The sequence below is a fragment of the Ursus maritimus genome, unplaced genomic scaffold, assembly GCF_017311325.1.
Source record: "Ursus maritimus isolate PB19 unplaced genomic scaffold, ASM1731132v1 scaffold_5, whole genome shotgun sequence".
Classification (NCBI taxonomy): domain Eukaryota; kingdom Metazoa; phylum Chordata; class Mammalia; order Carnivora; family Ursidae; genus Ursus; species Ursus maritimus.
In genome coordinates, this window is record NW_024426663.1 from 82929499 (window position 1) to 82950621 (window position 21123).

The 21123-nt window shown below is 36.2% G+C and overlaps 1 protein-coding gene across 1 annotated transcript; it reads right to left on the reverse strand.

Annotated features, from left to right (window-relative positions):
- Positions 1 to 1512: 1512 nt before the first annotated feature.
- LOC103680348 (olfactory receptor 2T12-like) lies at positions 1513 to 2466 on the reverse strand. Its single transcript, XM_008709886.2, has one exon. It carries the CDS (start codon positions 2449 to 2451, stop codon positions 1513 to 1515), a length of 939 nt encoding a protein of 312 aa, XP_008708108.2. The 5' UTR covers positions 2452 to 2466.
- Positions 2467 to 21123: the final 18657 nt, after the last annotated feature.

A 21123-nucleotide genomic window follows, 5' to 3' on the forward strand; every position in this document is an offset into this window, starting at 1 on the left:
AAAATCATTGTAGGTATATAATCATTTACCAGTAAAAGTTAAAAAAAACATATATATACCCTGAAAAGAACACCAGATCCTTAAATTCTGTAACCTATTTTTTTTTAAATCCTTTTCCTTTAAGGAAAAATTACCTACTAGAGAAAAATGTATCAGATTTTTAAAGAATGATACCACCAAATGGAACTGAAATATATTATGATGCATAAATAAAACAAATAATAAACTTATAATTCTAGCCCAATGGACATTGAGGAAGAGATGTATTCCATAAATATTAATTTTACTGAAAATAAGTAATCTTTGAAAATAAAATAAAAGCATATTTCTCAGAAAAATGCAGTAACAATTACCCAAATATAATTTTATTTTTAAAAATTCCAAATAATCCTATGAATATCATATACTGTTTACTACAAAACCACCAAGTTGTTTTTGCATTGGAAGCATCTACATGTTTGGTTTTTTTTTCCCCTCAAAATGAAAACTGATCATTCACAAAGGAAGATATGCACATAGATGATGAGGTAATGAAAAAGTCCTTGGAAACCTTAATCATTAGGGAAATGAAAAATAAAAAGAAAATGATTTAGTATATCCATACTAGTATAGCTAAAATGAAAAAGGTTGACATTACCCACGATTGCTGCCAATTGGAGCAAGTGGTAATCCTGTGACTTGCTGGTAGGCATGTAAAATTGAACAAACATTTTGTTGCACTGTTTACTAAAAAATTAGTCATGCCTCTATTAAATGAAATAAAAACATGTGATCCCAAAAAGGAAGCTAAAGTTATTTTTGTCATAATAGTTCTAGACTGAAAATAGCCCAATGTTCATCATCAAAGGGGTAAGAAAACAAAAAGTATTAATTTCAGAGATGGGAATACTATCTAGGAACACAAAAGAGAAATGTAAAATCATGGCAGAATCTTTAAAAACATACTGAGAAAAAGACACATGATATAAAAAATACACATTTTGTTTTCATGGAAGCAAAATTCTACAATATGCCAAACAGAATAGAGATACAAACCTGACCAGTAATTCCATCCTGGTTGAGTCGTTTTACTGGAAAAGGTCATGAAACACACTTCTGGTCTGGTGAGAATTGTTTCCTACTAGTTAGTGGGTAAGTTACAAGCCCAAGTTATTAAAATTGGTTGAGCAATCAGTTTTGAGCATTCCAATGTTTGTAAGCTATACCACCATTAAAAAGAAATTACAATTGCTGTTCAAAATTGTTTGATTACTTAGTTCATTCTTTGAACAAATACTTATTGTATGGTGTGATGTGAAAATATTTTAATGATTTGTGATTAACAGATTTTTAACAATCCACAATTTGATGTGTTGATGACAACCTAGGAAAAGATCCAGACTATGAAAGTCTATCTGCCTTTCAATGTAAAATTGTAACAAATATAGATGTAACAGATATATAACTTTTCTCTAGTAAATCCCACACAGTCACTTTATACAGCCTTTAAATTGGGGGCAAATCAATGTACTCTTAGTCATGACTTAAGGCAGCACGCTGATGCATATATTTTCTCAGGGCTTCCTTAACTTCACTGTTTCTCATACTGTAGATGAGGGGGTTCAACAAAGGAGTGAAGATAGTATAGAAGGCTGACACCACTTTATCATTGTTAGCTGACCTGTAGGATTTAGGTTGCATATAAGTAAAAATGGCAGCTCCATAAAAGAGTCCCACCACACAGAGATGTGAAGAGCAGGTGGCAAATGTCTTCTTGCGGGCTTCTCTAGAACGCATCTGGAGAACTGCTGCAAGGATGAGACTATAGGAAATCAGGATGAGAGAAAATGGGACCAGGAGCATTAACACACAGCAAATGTACATCACATACTCAAAAACAAATGTGTCAGCACAAGCCAAACGCACCAGAGTAGGGGCCTCACAGAAGAAATGATTGATCTCATGTGCATTGCAAAATGGGAAGCTCATCGTAGCAGCTGCCTGCATGAGCCCATCAGCTGCCCCTAGGAACCAAGACCCCATAGTCATTCTCAGGCATAATTGCCAGCTCATGAGAATGGGGTATCTCAGTGGGTGGCACACAGCCACATAACGGTCATAGGACATGGCTGCTAAGAGGAAGCACTCACCCCCTCCCAAAGTGAGGAGGAAGAAGATCTGCAACCCACAGCCAGCAGGGTAGATAGACTTCTTGCCTGTCAAATAGTCAGCTGCCATTTTGGGCACAATGGTGGAGATGAGCATCATGTCCATGAGGGAGAGTTGGCTCAGTAGGAAGTACATGGGCGTGTGGAGCCGGGCATCCTGGTGAATCAGGAAGATCATGAGGGCATTGCCTACTAGAGAGGTGAAGGCAATCATCAGAACCATCACAAAGAGAAATAGATTGGCTCCTGTGTGGTTAAAGAGTCCTAGGAGAATGAAATCTGAGGTGGTGTTCCAGATGTTCATGATTTCAAGCACGAGTGACACTGCAAATGAAGAAACAGATGACAGAGCTTTCATCATTTACAATGCTCTATTTCAATTATATAGTTATTGATAAGTACATGACTGATAATGATAAAACCTTTTTTCAAATCTTTCATCTGCCATTTGCAAAAAAAATTAACTTGGACATAAAGTTAATTTCAACTTTTTCCAACTTACTGTCATTTTCAAAGTTTTCAAAATAAATACCTCCATCTTCATTATTGATTGATAGGCATAATAAACATTTGTGATCAATTGAAAGAATATGATAATGTGTCTTTGCAGCACCTGACACCAACATAGGTGAGCAGGAGGACATTATTCACATAATTTGTAATTTATGTTAGTGCCTTGCCTTGTATCATGCATAGTTAATGTTCTTAGAAGCTGAGTTACAGAAATGTGTTTAACTATATAAAAAGTAGATCCTTGAGGATGACAATGCTATGGACCCCATAAGACAGTAAAATCCCAACACCAGAGAAAAATAGTATATTCAGCTCCAGGTGTTGCCTCACAGAGCTATACAACTCTCTTTTTCTTTTTATTCTTTCTCTTATGCTTCTTCTCTGTTTCTTTTTTTCCTTTTTACCTTCTTCTCATTTCAACTAGATGTTTAATTATCAACTTATGTTTCATAGTAGCTTTTTAACTTGTACCTTTTCACACATATTTTTTTTTACAGACACATGCTTCATTGTAGTCTCCCCCCTCCATTATTCAATATTACCTTCATATGTATATAAGTTTTACTTTCCCTGTAATTTTGGGAAGTAGTGTCCTCTAACAAACAGACTGAAATACACACAGGAGAAACTGAAACCCCCTACTTTGTCCACACTGAGAGATTATAGACCCCTTTCACCTCACCTCTATTCTTTTAATTTTTATTTAATTTAAATTTTATAAAGTTTATTCTTGTGTTACATTTTGGCTTTGTTTTTTTCAGTTGTGGCTTCTGACTGCTCCAGATTTTCCAGGGTGCATCTTGCTTGGGTCATGGTTGATATTTTGGACTCTGTATATTCCCTCAACCGTCTCTCAACAGAATGACTAGGAGGAGGAACTCCCAACAATGAAAAGAGCCAGAGACAATGGCCCTCTTGCAGACCTAATGTATATGGCTATAAGCAAAATATCAGAAATAGACTTCAGGATAGCAATTATGAAGTCAATAGTTAGGCTTGAGAAAAGCATTAATGACAATATAGAATCTCTAAGGGCAGAAATGAGATCTAATCAGGTTGAACTTAAAAATGTTATGAATGGTATGCAGTCTAAACAGTATATTCTAACAGGCAGGGTAAATGAGGCAGAAGAATGAATTGGGATCCAGAAGATATGCTGATAGAAAAGAAGGAAGCCAAGGAGGATAAGGATAGGCAGCTAGATGCCCATGAGAACAGACTTAGATCAATGACGCCATGAAATGTACTAATGTCAGAATTATTCAGATCCCTGAGGGGGTGGAAAGACAGAGAGAACAAGAAGGTATATTTCAGAAAATCATAGCTGAGAACTTCCCTAATCTGGGGAAGGAAACAGGCATTCATGTCCAAAAGGCAGAGTGGACTTATCCCAAGATCAATAAAAATAGACCAACACCAAACATATAGTAGTAAAACTTGCAAATCATAGAGACAGGGAAGCTGTCCTGAGAGCAGATATGGGACAGAGATTTCTTACATATAGAGAGAGGAACACCAGAATAACGTCAGACCTGTCCACAGAGACCTGGCACTAAATGAGAAGAACATGTAGCCAAGAATACTTTATTTAGCAATGCTATCATTAAGAACAGATGGAGAGACAAGGAGTTTCCAGGACCAGCAGAAACTGAAAGAATATGTGACCACCAAGTGAGCCCTGCAAGAAATACTAAGGGGAATTCTATAAAAGAAGAAAGACCCCAGGAGTAATATAGACCAGAAATTTTCAGAGACAATCTATAGAAACAGGGACTTTATATGCAATATAATGGTGCTAAATTAATATCTTTCAATAGTTACTCTCAATGTAAATGGGCTAAATGCTCTCATGAAACAGCACAGGGTTTCATATTGGATAAAAAGACAGGGCCCATCCATACGCTGTCTACAAGAGATTCATTTTGAACCTAAAGACACCTCCAGATTGAAAGTGAGGGGATGGAGAACCATTTAGCACACTAATGGACCTAAAAAGAAAGCTGAGGTAGCAATTCTCATATCAGACAAATTAGATTTTATATCAAAGACTGTAGTAAGAGTTGTAGAGGTACACTCTATCATACTTAAGGGGTCTATCCAACAAGAAAATCCAACAATTGTAAATATCTATGCCCCCATCTTGGGAGCAACCAACTACACAAACCAACTGATAATGAAAATAAAGAATCATATTGATAGGGGTGCCTGAGTGGCTCAGTTAGTTAAGCATCTGCTTTTGGCTCAGGTCATGATCCCAGGTCCTGGGATCGAGTCCCACATCGGGCTCCCTGCTTGACGAGGAGCCTGCTGCTCCTTCTCCCTCTGTCTGCTTCTCCTACTGCTTCTGCTTGCTCTTTCTCTGTAAAATAAATAAATAAAATCTTAAAAAAAGAATCATATTGATAATAATACTTTAATATTAAGAGAACTCAATACTCCACTCGCATCAATGGAAAGATCACCTAAGCAGAATATCAAAAAAGAAACAAGAACTTTGAATAACACATTGGACCAAATGGACTTTGTAGGTATATACAAAACATTCCACCATAAAACAACAGAATACTCATTCTTCTCGAGTGCACACAGAACTTTCTCCAGAACAGACCACATACGGTCACAAATCAATTCTCAGTGAATACCACAAGATTGAGATTATCACCTGCATGTTATCAGGCCACAATGCTTTGAAACTGGAACACAATCACAAGAAAAAAATTTGGAAGGAATTCAAACACCTGGAAGTTAAATAGCATCCTGCTAAAGAACCATTGGGTCAACAAGGAAATTAAAGAATAACTTAAACAATTCATGGAAACTAATGAGAATGAAAACACATTGGTCCAAAACCTATGGGATACTGCAAAGGTGGTAAGAGGGAAATACATAGCTATCCAAACCTCTCTCAAAAAATTAGAAAAACCCCAAATGCACAAGCTAACCTAACACCAAAAGGATCCAACAGTACATTAAAAAGTTTATTCACCATGACCAAGTGGGATTTATTCCTGGGATGCAAAGATGGTTCAACATTCACAAATAAATCAATGTGATAGAGCACGTTAACAAAAGAAAAGACAAGAACCATATGATTCTCTCAATTTATGCAGATATAGCATTTGACAAAATACAACATCTGTTCCTGACTAAAACTCTTCAGAGTATATGGATAGAGGGAACATTCCTCAATATCACAAAACCATCTATGAAAAGCCCACAGGGAATACCATTATCTAGAACCACGACAGAGGTCTCCACTCTTACCAACATTTTTCAACATAGTGCTAGAAGTCCTAGCCTCAGCAATCAGAAAACAAAGAGAAATAAAAGTCATCCAAATTTGCAAAGAAGTCAAACTCTCTCTCCTTGCAGATGAAATGATACTTTATGCGGGAAACCCAAAAGACTCCACCCCATAATTACTAGAACTCATACAGCAATTCAGCAGTGTGGCAGGATGTGAAATCAATGCACAGAAATCAGTTGTTTTCCTACGCACTAACAGTGTAACTATAGAAAGAGAAATTAAGGAATTGATTCCATTCACAATAGCATCAAAACCATAAGATACCTAGGAGAAAACATAACAAAAGAGGTAAAAGATCTATACTCTAGAAACTACAGGATGCTTATGAAAGAAATGGAGGAAGACACAAAAAAATATGGCAAAACATCCCATGCTCATGGATTGGAAGAATAAACATTGTTAAAATGCCTATCCTTCTCCAAGCAATTTACACTTTCAATGCCATCTTTATTAAAATACCATTGGCATTTTTTACACAGCTGGAACAAACAATCCTAGAATTTGTATGGAACCAGAAAAAAACCCAAATCACCAAGGGAGTGATGAAAAAGAAAAACAAAGCTGTGATCATCAAGACATCATGGTATAGGCACAAAAACAGACACACAGACCAATGGAACAGAATTGGGTCTCCAGAAATGGACTGTCATTTCTATGGTCAACTAATCTTTTACAAATCAGGGGGAAAAATCCAATTGAAAAAAGACATTCTCTTCAATAGTGGTGTTGGGAAAATTGGACAGCTACATACAGAAGAATAAAACTGGACCATTCTCTTACACCATACACAAAGATAAACTCCAAAGGGATGAAAGATCTCAATGTGAGACAGGAATCCATCAAAATCCTAGAGGAGGACATAGGCAGTAACCTCTTTGACATCGGCCACAGTAACTTCTTTTAAGACAAATCTCCAAAGGCAATGGAAACGAGCAAAAATGAACTTTTGGGGCTTCATCGAGATAAAAAGTTTCTACACAGCAAAGGAAACAGTCAGCAAAACTAAGAGGCAGCCCATGGAATGGTAGAAGATATTTGCAAATGACATTACAGACAAAGGGCTGGTATCCAAGATCTATAAAGAACTTCTAATCCTCTATACCCAAACCGCAAATGATCCAGTCAAGAAATGGGCAGAAGGCATGAACAGACACTTCTCCAAAGAAGACATACACATGGCTAACAGACACATATAAACATGTTAAACATTACTAGCCATCAGGGAAATACAAATCAAAATCTCAATGAAATACCACCTTTCACCAGTTAGAGGCAAAAATTAACAAGGCAGGAAAGAACAAATGTTTGTGAGGTTGTGGAGAAAGGGGAACCCTCTTTCACTCTTCGTGGGAATGCAAGCTTGTACAGCCACTCTGGAAAACAGTATGGAGTTTCCTCAATAGGTTAAAAATAGTACTACCCTACCAGCCAGCAATTGCCCTACCAGGGATATACCCCAAAATTACAAATGTAGTGAAAAGAAGAAGCACATGCACCCCAATGTTCATATCAGTAACATCTACAATAGCCAAGGTGTGGAAGGAGACGAGATGCCCTTCAACAGATTAATGGATAAAGAAGATGTGTTTCATACATACAATGGTATATTACTCAGCCATTAGAAAGAATGAATACCCACCATTTGCATCGACATGGATGGAACTGGAAGGGATTATGCTAAGTGAAATAAGTCAAGCAGAGAAAGGCAATTATCATATGGTTTCACTCATATGTGGAACATAAGGAATAGCATAGAGGATCATAGGGAAGGGAGGGAAACTGAATGGGAAGAAATCAGAGAGGGAGACAAACCATGAGAGACTCTAGGCTCTGGGAAACAAACTGAGGGTTACAGAAGGGAGGGGACTGGGGAGATCGGGAAGCCAGGTGATGGGTATTAAGGAGAGCACATGTTGTGATGTGCACTGGGTGGTATATGTAAATAATGAACTATTAAACACTACATCTACTATACAGTGCCTAACTGAACATAATAAAAAGAAAAGCATTTTCATCTCTCCTCTGTTCTAGCTTATTGAATAAATAAAATCATAGCTGCAGACATGGGAATACTCATTTTTTCTCAAAGATATGGTATAATTCAATGAAGTTACATAGCAGAAGGAGTCCACCTTGTCCACGGCATTCCCTTTACCCTCACTTTACACAGGCATCCCTTACTCAAATGCCATTCAGGATGGAAAATGCTGTGCAATCTCTAACTCCATTCCTTGAGCATCATTACTGCACTGATAGTTTTCTACCTGACAGTTTTAGTTGTTTATTTCAAAATTAGACATGGTTAAAATACACTTACTCCTTGCCAAATGTGTTTTGCATTTGCCAAAAATCTGTGATGTAAACGTCCTCATAACTCTAACATGCAGGCTGTACCCTTAGTACCTAAATGAAATATCTAATTATAGAGTTCAGTATCACTTTCCTGAAGAACCTCAAAACCCTCCTACATTATTTCTTTGACCCTTGAGCTTCCATCCCCCTATTGTTGAAGACTGACAGAACTTTAAACCTATTTAAAAATCAATAGGTAACTTAGTACCTGTAGGGTGTCGGACAAGTTTCTTAATTTTTTTTTGCTACCATCTTATCTATTTTGAGTGTATGTTGGCATTAAGTATTTTTACATTGTTATCCAATCATTACAATATTAATCACCAGGACACTTTTCGTATTCTCAAACTGAAATTCTTGTATCCATTATAATAACTTCCTATCCTTTTTCCCCCAGCCCCTGGCCAGCACCATTCTATTTTCTAGTCTTTTTATATATGATTAATATAAGTACATCAGATAAGTAGAGTCATACAGTAGTGCATGTGTGTGTATGTGTGTGAGTCTGTGATTGGCTTATGTCATACAACTTAATATCCTCAATATTCATCCATACTGCAACATGTGTCAGAATATTCTTCCATTTTAAGGTTGAATAATACTCCTTTGTATATATTTACTACATTTTACCTATTAACTCTTTCCATCTATGGACATTTTTCTGTTTCTTCCACTCCAATTGTATACTTAAATAACTATTTAATGGGATTTTCTGGTAACAGATGCTCATTATTAGTTATTTTGATTAGGTAAGCATATATAATAGCATTAAATAGAGTAATTTGCACTAAATTTTAGTTTACCTCATACAAGATAAGTGTATGTGGTTTTAGAGAGTAATTACGACTTATACGAATTTCCAGGTTAAAAATGCATTTTCTTATTATGATGTTTCTACTTGCGGTTATTAAGTATATTATTAAATAAAAAGTAATTAACTCTTAACTTTTCAAGGGATATCAGAGATAACTATGCAATTTCTTTTTAGGTGAAATAAAGGTACAAAAGCAGCCATCATAATCTTATTGACTAGAGTGCTCATAGGAATTAGATTATCTAATGGAAAAATCAACTAAATGTGTCAAATAAAATGAGTGGAAATATTTATATTTTCCTAAGATGTGATAATACATAATTATTTGTTTAATTGAAAATCCTATCTTTTCATACTGCCCAGGTAAGATAATTTGCAACTAATTAAAATGTTTTTAACTTGCACAAACAAGATCCTAAAGGATAATCTCTATCAAGATTTACTATGGATACAAAGTGTGGTGGAAACTTAAAACAAGGAAACAACTTATCTTGCCAATAAAATATCTATGATGTTATTAAATAGATTAATGAGAACTCAACACTGACTAGTGTGGCAATATGAAAATTTAATATTTTGAAAAATAAATATTTCTTGTTTACCTTCACTATGGCTTGAGAATATTAGAAATTGTTTGTCTTTTCTTCTCTTTCCATAGGGTTCCATTTAGAATGCTGCCAAAATTGTTAGATCTTTACTTAAAATCACAAAGTCATCTCTTTTGCAATACTATTAGAAGACAAAAATATACCCTCTCCTTTTTCTCATAGAGTAATTATAGAATATTTAAGAGGCTGTCTATAATTTTCCCTTCTATATTTTTCTGATCCCCATTGCTGTCACTTAGTATTAAAATTATAAATCTTCTCCAGGATACTGAGAAGATTAATCAATCATTTTCTGTACAAAATAAAATAGTAACAGCTAGATCATTTATTTGATTAAATTCACAGGCTAGTATAAGAGTTTTACTCTGATCTGGCTAGTATTTATTTTAGTTCTTCATATTGTAGGATAGATAACAGAGTAAATTTTATATGTAAAACTGTACAGCGTGTAGTATTATTGCAGATTTTCTGGAGTTCAAAATTTGTATATAAATTACCAAATATTAAGAGATTAGTTTGACCTACTTACATAAAAATGATGGCTTTCAACAGGCTGCATCTGCATCCCCTTTGAGCAACATCATCCTGAAACACCTCTTCTAGTCTGGCAACATCAAATTTGCTCATATCGGTGTCTACAATGACCTATTAAAGGGAGTGGCCTCTTGACATTTTTTGCTAAAAATACTTTCTTACAAATATGCTAGTGTTGCATTAGTCTGACTTTTTGGATGCCAACAGTACTTAATTTTAAAGGATCTTAGAGATTTTGAAAACTTAAATATCCTTTCCCCTTTCAGAAAGCTGTGATTCATTAAAATAAGAGAGAATCATTTACAAGGAAAAGTAGAATGGACACAAGTGATCTGGGAAAGGGATGATGATTTAAAAATACAATGAGGAGTAGATTTATCTGATTCTGGCATTACTTGTTTAGATTTTGATAAAGAGGAAAGATTAAAGAGTTTGTTGTTAAGAGACAAGCTTTGTCAAAAAGATAATTTAAATGATGAAATGCTAATGATGTACTATATGTTGGATAACAACAACAGCAACAACAACAACATAATAATAAAAAAGTTTTAAATCACTTTAAGTTTAAAAATGATGACATGCATATGTGGAATTTATGAAACAAAATGGGCAAACCTGGGAGGGGAGAGAAGGAAGCCATAAAAAAGACTTTTAGCTATAAAGAACAAGATGAGGGTAGCTTGAAGGGAGGTTGGTGGGGTGATGGGCTAAACAGGTAATGAGTATTAAGAAGGACCCTTGTTTCTCCTACTGATCTTCCTAAGGAAGGGAAGAATGAAGGGGGTAAACAGAAGGGGGAATGAACCATGAGAGACTGTGGACTCTGGGAAACAAACTGAGGGCTTCAGAGGGGAGGGGAGTGGGGGATTGAGATAGGCCAGTGATGGGTATTAAGGAGGGCACATATTGCATGGTGCACTGGGTGTTATATGCAAGTAATGAATCATGGAACATTGCATCAAGAACTGGGGATGTACTGTATGGTGACTAATATAACAAAATAAATATTATTAAAACAAAAGGACCCTTGTTGTAATAAGCACTGGATGTTTTATATAAATGACGCATCACTAAATTCTATACCTGAAACTAATATTAGAATGAATGTTAACTAACCGGAATTTAAATAAAAACATGAAAAAGAAAAAAAAAGTGATGAAATGTATAGAAAATTCAGTTACATTCTTTTTTTTCTTTCTGAACTTAATTTGACAGAATTACTGTGTGTCATAAGTTTCAATTTGTTTATACCTATTTTATGTTATTTTATTTTATGGCTTATATGTTTCTTTGTATCTAAATAATAAAATATATATTTATTTATAAAGTATTTATATTTATAAAAATATATAATAGAAACAACAGCTACAGCAGATGGTATTTGTTGTGCCAATCACTTCGTAATTTGATTCTATCTGGGCTGCTTTTTCATGATTTTATAGCTTGGAGTTTATATTTTCAGTTTCCAGACAAACCTTGGTTTAGGGGTTGGTTTTTACCAATTCTGCCACCTTGACTTTTCTACTATTAAGCATACATGTCACATTCTACATTTGTTAAATTCTATATACATATAAAATATATATAATATGGAATAGTTGATGGGATAAGCTACCTTTGTTCAAGTATAAGATGTTTTAATTGCTTAATCCAGGTGAGCTGTAATAATTATTATTTTATTTATTTAAAAAGATAAAAAGCTTCTGCACAGCCAAGGAAACAGTCAAAAAAACTAAGAGGCAGCCCACGGAATGGGAGAAGATATTTGCAAATGACACTACAGATAAAAGACTGGTATCCAAGATCTACAAAGAACTTCTCAAACTCAATACACAAGAAACAAATAAACAAATCAAAAAATGGGCAGAAGATATGAACAGACACTTTTCCAATGAAGACATACAAATGGCTAACAGACACATGAAAAAATGTTCAAAATCATTAACCATCAGGGAAATTCAAATCAAAACCACACTGAGATACCACCTTATGCCAGTTAGAATGGCAAAAATTGACAAGGCAAGAAACAACAATTGTTGGAGAGGATGTAGCGGAAGGGGATCCCTCCTACATTGTTGGTGGGAATGCAAGTTGGTACAGCCACTCTGGAAAACAGTGTGGAGGTCCCTTAAAAAGTTAAAAATTGAGCTACCCTATGACCCAGCCATTGCACTACTGGGTATTTACCCCAAAGATACAGACGTAGTGAAGAGAAGGGCCATATGCACCCCAATGTTCATAGCAGCAATGTCCACATTAGCTAAATCATGGAAGGAGCTGAGATGCCCTTCAACAGATGACTGGATTAAGAAGTTGTGGTCCATATATACAATGGAATATTACTCGGCTATCAGAAAGAACGAGTTCTCAACATTTGTTGCAACATGGACGGCACTGAAGGAGATAATGCTAAGTGAAATAAGTCAAGCAGAGAAAGACAATTATATGATTTCTCTCATCTATGGAACATAAATAAGAACTAGGAAGATCGGTCGGGGAAGAAAGGGATAAAGAAAGGGGGGGTAATCAGAAGGGTAATGAAACATGAGAGACTATGGACTATGAGAAACAAACTGAGGGCCTCAGAGGGGAGGGGGGTAGGGGAATGGGATAGACCGGTGATGGGTAGTAAGGAGGGCACGTATTGCATGCACTGGGTGTTATACGCATCTAATGAATCATCGAATTTTACATCGGAAACTGGGGATGTACTGTATGGTGACTAACATAATATAATAAAAAAAAACATAAAAAAGAGAGTACATGATAGGTTTTAGATTTGCTTCTCCCTTTTGATGTTGAATAGGCTTTGTGCAATGGAGTTCAAATACTTTGTAGTTTCTCAGAGGACATGAGGATGAAAGTCAGAGAAGCTCCATATCAAAAAGAAAGTGGACATGCCACTGCAAACTCTATCAGGAAATTGAAATTACAGTGGACCTGGGTGTCTGAATGGGGATCAATTTAGGATTATTTTTAAATATGTGGGCATAATGTAAAGAAACCACATCTTCCGTATCCATTTGTCTATTGAAAGAGACTTAGACTGTTTCCCTATCTTGGCTATTGTAAATAATGATGAAATAAACATTAAGGGTTCATGTATCCTTTCAAATTTGTGTTCTCATTTTCTTTCAGTCAATACCCAGTAGTGGAATTATTGGATGATATGGTATTTCTATTTGTAAGGTTTTTTTTTTATCATTATGTTTAGTTAGCCAGCATATAGTACATCATAAGTTTGTGATGTAGTGTTCAATGAATCCATGATTCATTAGTTGTTTGTAAAACCCAGTGCTCATCACAAACTGATGATTGCATAGGGCAGGGGGTGGGAGGATGGACAAAATTGGTGAAAGGGAGTGGGGGATACATACTTTCAGTTATGGAATAAATAATTCATAGAAATAAAAGACATTATATATATACATATATATATATGCATATGTATATATATGTCAATGGCAAATATATAGTCGGTGATATATAGTCAATGGCAAATATATAGTCAATGATATTGTAATAGCATTGTGTAGTGACAGATGGTACTGCACTTGTGGTGAGCATATCATAACAGAGAAGTTGAATCACTATGTTGTACACCTGAAACTAATGTAACATTGTATGTCAACTATACCCAAATAAAATTGTTGTAAAAAATAAAATAAAAATAAAATAATGATGATGATGATGAAAATTATATAAAGAAACCAAAGAAATGTTTCACCAGATCTTCATTTTAACAAGAATGGGATATTTTTTCCACCCCTCCTCCTGAAGAAATGTGAGGATGGACTACTTTCCAGACATCACAAAGACAGACTGTGTAGAAAAGTCCATCTAACCAGTGCTCAGACCCAGCCAGAATACAGAGCCAAGAAGCCACAGACCAGAAGGAGAGAAGCAAACAAAATAAATATCATTCTTTTGTTATGCTACCCATTCATAGGAGATGCTTCCTGATTCTTGGGACACAGACTTTGAGACAGAGATAGGTATGCAGGAAGTTTATTGTGGAGTGCCCTTAGAAAAAAAAGTTTCTAAAAATGAAGGAAGCAGAATTGAACACAGGGAGATGATGAACTGTGTTTCAATTGCAACAAAGGTCTCAGCTGCCCCAGGAGGAGTTCTGACATGTTCCTTCCAAGTTGTCCTGCTGTGGGGAAAGTGGTTCCCTTTGTTCCCCAACAGGAGCATTAATAGGATGTGGCCTGCCTACAGGAAGGGAACATGACCTTGGACTAGGTAGTTTTCCTTGACCAAAAACAATTCCCTGAGAAGGACTTGCCAGAGAGTGTCTGATAATAGCACTCCTAACAATTGGGAACAAATAATGCATTCTTGAAAGGGAAAGGGAAGTATGGAAGCACAGAATAATTATGGGTACAATCCATGAGTTACACTCAATCAGAAGTCAAAATGAAGGGGGTCCTTGGGATGTCATTCACACAGTTTGGTTCCTGTAGCACAGAGCAGGTAAATCATGTAATTTGTGTGCACAGAAGACATCTAGCAAGAATGATCAGTTCAGTAAAAAATATGATTTTCTTCCAGTATAAGATACAAGGTAGTTTGGAATTTGCCCCCAAAGAGCATGCTGGTATGAGGAGTTCTAAACATCTTCAGGCAGGCCAATTTTTTTTTGATTTAGAAGAACTGTTAATATGTTCCTGATAAAACCCTCAGTGCTGAACTAGGAACCTGGAATTCTATCCAACAGAGCAAAAGTAGATGTGAGGGTTGCATATATTTCCCATATGAGTCAATTGTAGTGAGAAGGGCACTCCATTATAAAACAATGTCTTCTAGTGTTATCTCAGACAGACTCTGTAGTCAAGGGCTCTCTAAAGATTTCAGGATTTTGCTTTCCCTAGGGTGTCCTTGCTTTGTACTCTGGTCTAAATTGCACCCTCCCAAATTTCTATGTTGGATACCTAACTGTGAATGTGGAGGGATTTAGGGATAAGACTGCTAACAAGATAGTTAGACTAAATTGTGTCATATGGGCATGGTCTTGATTTAAGGATTAGTGTGCTTGTGAGAGAGACCAGAGCTCATCCTCTTTCTCCTCTTAATGATGAAATGCCATGTGAGGCAGCCTTCTGCAAACTAAGAAGAAAGGTCTCACTGGAAACGAAATTGGCCTGTAGTTTGATCTTAGACTTCCTAGCCTCCAGAACATGAGCAAATAGCTGATGTTTAATCTACCCAATCTATGGTACATTTTCATGCAAGACTGAGCTGGCAAATCCATTCTGGGTTATAGATACAAGTTTCTTTGGAGAAGCATTGATATCTAGGACCCTCATGCAAATATTGTGGCATTGTTGCGACTTTCTTCATGGTGACCTCATGGTTTTTACATTGGATGAATTTTAGGACTAAAAATTGACTCAAAATAAGACACAAGAATGTATTCTTTTTTTCCTGATGACAACTGTAATCAGACTTTCTCTCCTCAAGTCTTTATCCTAGTTTTATAAGTTAAGTAATACTACTGGTAGCTGCACATATATCTCAGTTTAAGAGTGTCAGCATTCATGTCCATTTTGTTCACCATGCCTCTGAAGTGTTTGTGGCACCACATGGTCCATGTTATTCCTGGGTCCTTTCATTCCCACTTATGTGTGTAGCTTCAGACACACAACAGTATATTTGACCATTAATTTTGTCTAAAATGTACACCTTCTTATGAAATTCATGATGCTTTTGGTATTTCCAGTGCATTCCATAACACTCTGGGCTCTCCTGGGGATCATGGTCAGCTGGCAATACATAATAAGTGTCAATGTATCCTATGCCTTTTGCTTTTTAATCCCTTACTCAACAGTCAGCCATAGTCATTCAGGTATCATCATCTTAACTAATGTAGGTACTTGGTTGGTTACTTTGATTGTTACCTTTATACCTCAACTATCATACCCAGTTATTTTTTATTCACAAGTAAAGCTGTTTTAAAAAATAATTTTAAAAATAAAAAAATAATTTTATTGATATATAATTGTCATATGATGCTTCATAAGATGAAGGTGCATGATGTCATAACTTGATACATGTATAAATTCCCATATGGTTAACACAAAAAGGTTAGTTAACACATCCTGCCTCTTCACATAATTGCCATTTTTGTTTTTGTTATTATAGTGGTAACATTAACTCTTTACTTTCATTACACCTTTCAGGTATATACTATAGTGATTCTAAGTGATTACTATAGTCATTATGCCATGCATTAGATATAGAAAATATAATTCTAGCAGTTAAATTTAGGGGCTGCTGAAGTTGTTTGGCAATAATATCTGTGACAAGCAAAAGCATAAACTTTCCAAAATACAAATTAATTCTGTCAACTAATCACATTGTTGTTATAGTTGTTGACATTTTTTTAATAACTGAGGTAAAATTAGAGTATAACATTATAGTAGTTTCACGTATACAATATAATAAGTCAATATTTGTATACACTACAAAGGGTTCACTACAAACACACTGGTTACCATGTGTCATCATACAATTACCCCATTCACCCATTTTTTCCACCCATGAAACCTGTTCTCTCCACTCTCCCTATTCCAACAATCTGTTCTCTGTATCAATGAGTATGATTCTGTTTTATCTGTTTTTTTTTTATAATGATTTTTTATTATATTATGTTAGTCACCATACAGTACATCCCCGGTTTTCGATGTAAGGCTCGATGATTCATTAGTGGTGTATAACACCCAGTGCACCATGCAATATGTGCCCTCCTTACTACCCATCACCAGCCTATCCCATTCCCCCACTCCCCTCCCGTCTGTAGTCCTCAGTTTGTTTCTCATAGTCCATAGTCTCTCATGTTTCATTCCCCCTTCTGATTACCCCCCCTTAGGGTTAAGAAATTTCTAAATCTGGGAAGAGATCTGGATTTCTAAGTTCATAAAGCGAATAGGTAAACCACACCCAAAATTTTAATCCAAAATAATCCTTTCCAAGATGCATTATAACCAAATTATCTAAATCAAAGACAAAGAATTTTAAAAGCAGCAAGAGAAAAATAATTCCTCACATATAAAGGAACCCCTATGAGTCAATGAGCAGATTTCTCAGCAGAAACCTTGCAGGCCAGAAAAGAGTGGGATGATACATTCAAAGTGCTGAAAGAAAACTGCCTCTCAGAAATGAAGGACAAATAAAGACATTTCCAAGCAAACAAAACCTGATAATTCATCAGTTGAACTATGAAAGGTATGTAAGGTTACTGTTGTCATCTAAGGAATACAGGAGGCAAGGGATGTTGCTAAAACCCTACAATGCAGAGGACAACCTCCACAATAAAAACTTACCCAATACTAAATGTCAATAATGCTGAGGTTGAGAAACCCTTTCCTCGTGGAAATCTCTGTCCTCCTCTATCTCACTGAGAGTAGTCAATGACTATCATATGTTAATTAGGAATGCTTTTAGCTAATAAAACCTGAAACAAATGATAGTTTATCTTTTTGAAATCAAATTCATAAGGATGACTGCCCACAGCTGAATAGCATCAAGGGCTCATAGCCTCAAGGTTATAAGATGACTGCTACAGCTACAGGCATCACTACCACATTCAAGGAAAAAAGTGGGGATAGAAGAGAAAGCAGTAGTGATAGCCACATCTGTGCCTTTTATCAGGAAAGCAAAACCTAACGTCTCGGTGAGCAGATCTACCTTTAAGAAACTGTGTAGATTATTTAAAAAGTGGTACTTCTTTAATTGACCCACTGGTCACACATTCTGCTTTAAGTTATGTTGTGGTTAGATATTAAGTTAGGGAGTAAACAAAAGAAACTGGTAAAGCAAGTACCCCTCTTTCATTATAGAGTGAAAAACAAACTAAAGAGCTATCAATTAGAGACTAACAGTGAAAAATCTTAGAAACCCTCTTCAGGGAACACTTGGGAAAGCAGTTTAATTACAGAGAACAGCCTCAGTTGTTGGCAGGAAAAACCATTCCTGACCATGTAACTGTCCAATTTTCCCAGCACCATTTATTGAAGAGACTGTCTTTTTCCCACCGGATGTTTTTTCCTGCTTTATCAAATATTAGTTGCCCAAAGAGCTGAGGGTCCATTTCTGGGCTCTCTATTCTGTTTTAAATTCACCCTATAAATGAAATTATATAGTGTTTGTCTTTCTCTGACATTTCACTCAGAATAATACCCTCCAAGGAGGTTGGAACATGGTTGTAGAGATAGGACCCTAGGCTCGCCTCATCCCACAAATACAACTAGATCACTTTTAAATCTTCCTAAATACCCCAGAAATCAACTTGAAGCCTGGGAGAACAAACTCCACAACTAAAGTTAAAGAAGAGGCTACATCAAAGAAGGTAGGAAGTGTGCAGATACAGTTTGGGAGAGAAACTAATCATGTTTGCAGTAGTTGAGAGAGAGCAACAGATGTGGAGAAAGGCAGAAGACAGACCAACACAAAGGGGAACATACAGGGAAAACAAATAGAGTCTGAATGGCAATGGTGCTACTCTTAGAGAAAAGGCAAGAAAAGAACCTGCTGACACACAACATCGAAATAACAATCTGTAGAGTGCCTGGGTCACACAGTAGGGAGGTTATTCACTCATCTTGGAGCCTGTCCCAGAAAGACAGCATTCATGGAGAGACCCCTCTGGGAACAAAGGAAATGGCAGGCATCAGTTTCCTCCCTTACCACTCAACACAAGCACAGGGCCACCTATTGGAACCAGTACAGTGCCAACACTAGCAACCTAACTTGCTTCCACCAAGCCCTGCCCCCCATTCTCTGGTGGAGCTACCTTTCCCCATCACACTTGCCTCAGCCCCAGCACAACATCCCCCAGTCCCTAGAATACTTGCCCAAACCCCTACACACACCACATCTCCCAACCCCAGAGTTTTGCAGTGTATCAGTTCCAGCAGTAGTGGTGGCAGGTCTCACTTCACAAGCAGACCAAAGTGCACCTACTTAAAACTCACCACATCCAGGCCAGGGACCAAACACTGCCTACAACAGGTGGAGAGAGCCTCTGCAAATGCCTGGCCTGAAGGATAAGGTGGCCAGAAGAAATAGAGTACAGATAACACACATCAGAGACATTCCTAGAAGTGTCAGGCCCTGGGAAATAGAGGACACTACATGACAGGGCACTACTGAACCTCTTCTCCATAAGGTCATTACCCTCAAGAACAGGAGATATAGCTGACTTTATTAATACATAGAAACAGGCTCAGAGACTTAAACAAAATGAAAAGACAAAGAAACCAATACCAAATGAAAAAAGAACACAAAGCCATGGCCAGAGAGCTAAGCAAAACAGATATAAGTGACATGCATGATGGAGTATTTAAAGCAATGATTGTACGTATACTCACTGGATTGAGAAAAGAGTGGAACACAAGAGTGAGACCCTTAACACAGAGATAAGGAGTAACATAGCAGAGAGAAAAGACCAATAAATGAAATGAGAAACATGCTTGATGGAATGAACAGCAGGCTGGAAGAAGCAGAGGAATGAATTAATGACCTGGAAGATAGAGTACTGGAACATAATCAAGCTGAACGAGAGAGAGAGAGAGAGAGAGAGAGAGAGAGAGAGAGAGAGAGAGAATTATGTGAAACAACCATAGACAGAGTACTCAGTGACTCAGCCAAGTGAAATAACATTCATACTATAGGATTCCCAGAAGAAAAAGAGAGAGAAAAGGGGGCAAAAATTATTTAAAGAAATGTTGGCAGAAAACTTCCTAATCTGGGGAAGGAAACAGATGTTGAGATCCATGAGGCATAAAGAACCCCCTAAAACATCAACAAAACAGATGCACACCAAGACATATTCTAATTAAATTGGAAAAATATAGTGATAAAAAATCTTGAAAGCAGTAAGACAAAAGAAGGCAATAACATACAAGGGAACCCCAATAACATTATCAGATTTTCAGCAGAAACTTTACAAACAGGAAGGGCATGGTGTAATATATTCAAAGTGCTGATTAGGAAAAATCTGCAGCCAAGACTACTCTATCTATCAAGCTACCATGCAGAACAGAGGAAGAGATAGTTTACCAGACAAAGACTAAAGGAGGTCATGACCACTAAACCAACCGTGCAGGAAATATTAAAGGGGATGCTTTGTATGGAAAGGAGAGATTGAAAGTGAGAATATAAAGGTAGAAAACACAAAAGCAGTGCAAATAAATATTTCTGTACAAAATCAATTCCTTGTGAGTCAAGGAACTTACAAAATAAAAGGATACACAATATAATAACATATACAAAAAGGTGAGGAAGAGAGGAGTAAAGAAAGAGTTCAAACTTAAAGTACCAGAAACCTAAAATACTCAAACTTAAAACTTCTCTCTGTAATTCTATTTATATTGATATGTAAATATAAATATAAATTAATATATATTCTATATGCTATATATTATATGTATTTATATATAACATAATGGTAACCATATATCACAACCAATGATAAATATTCAAATAACAAAGACAAATAAATCCAAAGATATTGATAAAGAAAATCAGAAAACCATGAGAGAAAGAGATGAAGGGATCAGAGAACATCTTGAAAAAAGTAATAAAATGAAAATAAGTACATATCTGTCAATAATTACTTTGAATGTAAATGGACTAAACACTATAATCAAAAGACATAGGGTGAGAGAATGGATTAAAAGAAAAAAAAAAAGGAAGCCCATTATATGCTGCCTACAAGAGACTAATTTAAGATGTAAAGGGACCTGCAGATTGAAAGTAAAAGGATGGAGAAAGAGCTATCATGCAAATGGATGTCAAAAGAAAGCCAGAATAGCAATACTTTTATCAGACAAAATGTATTTTTTA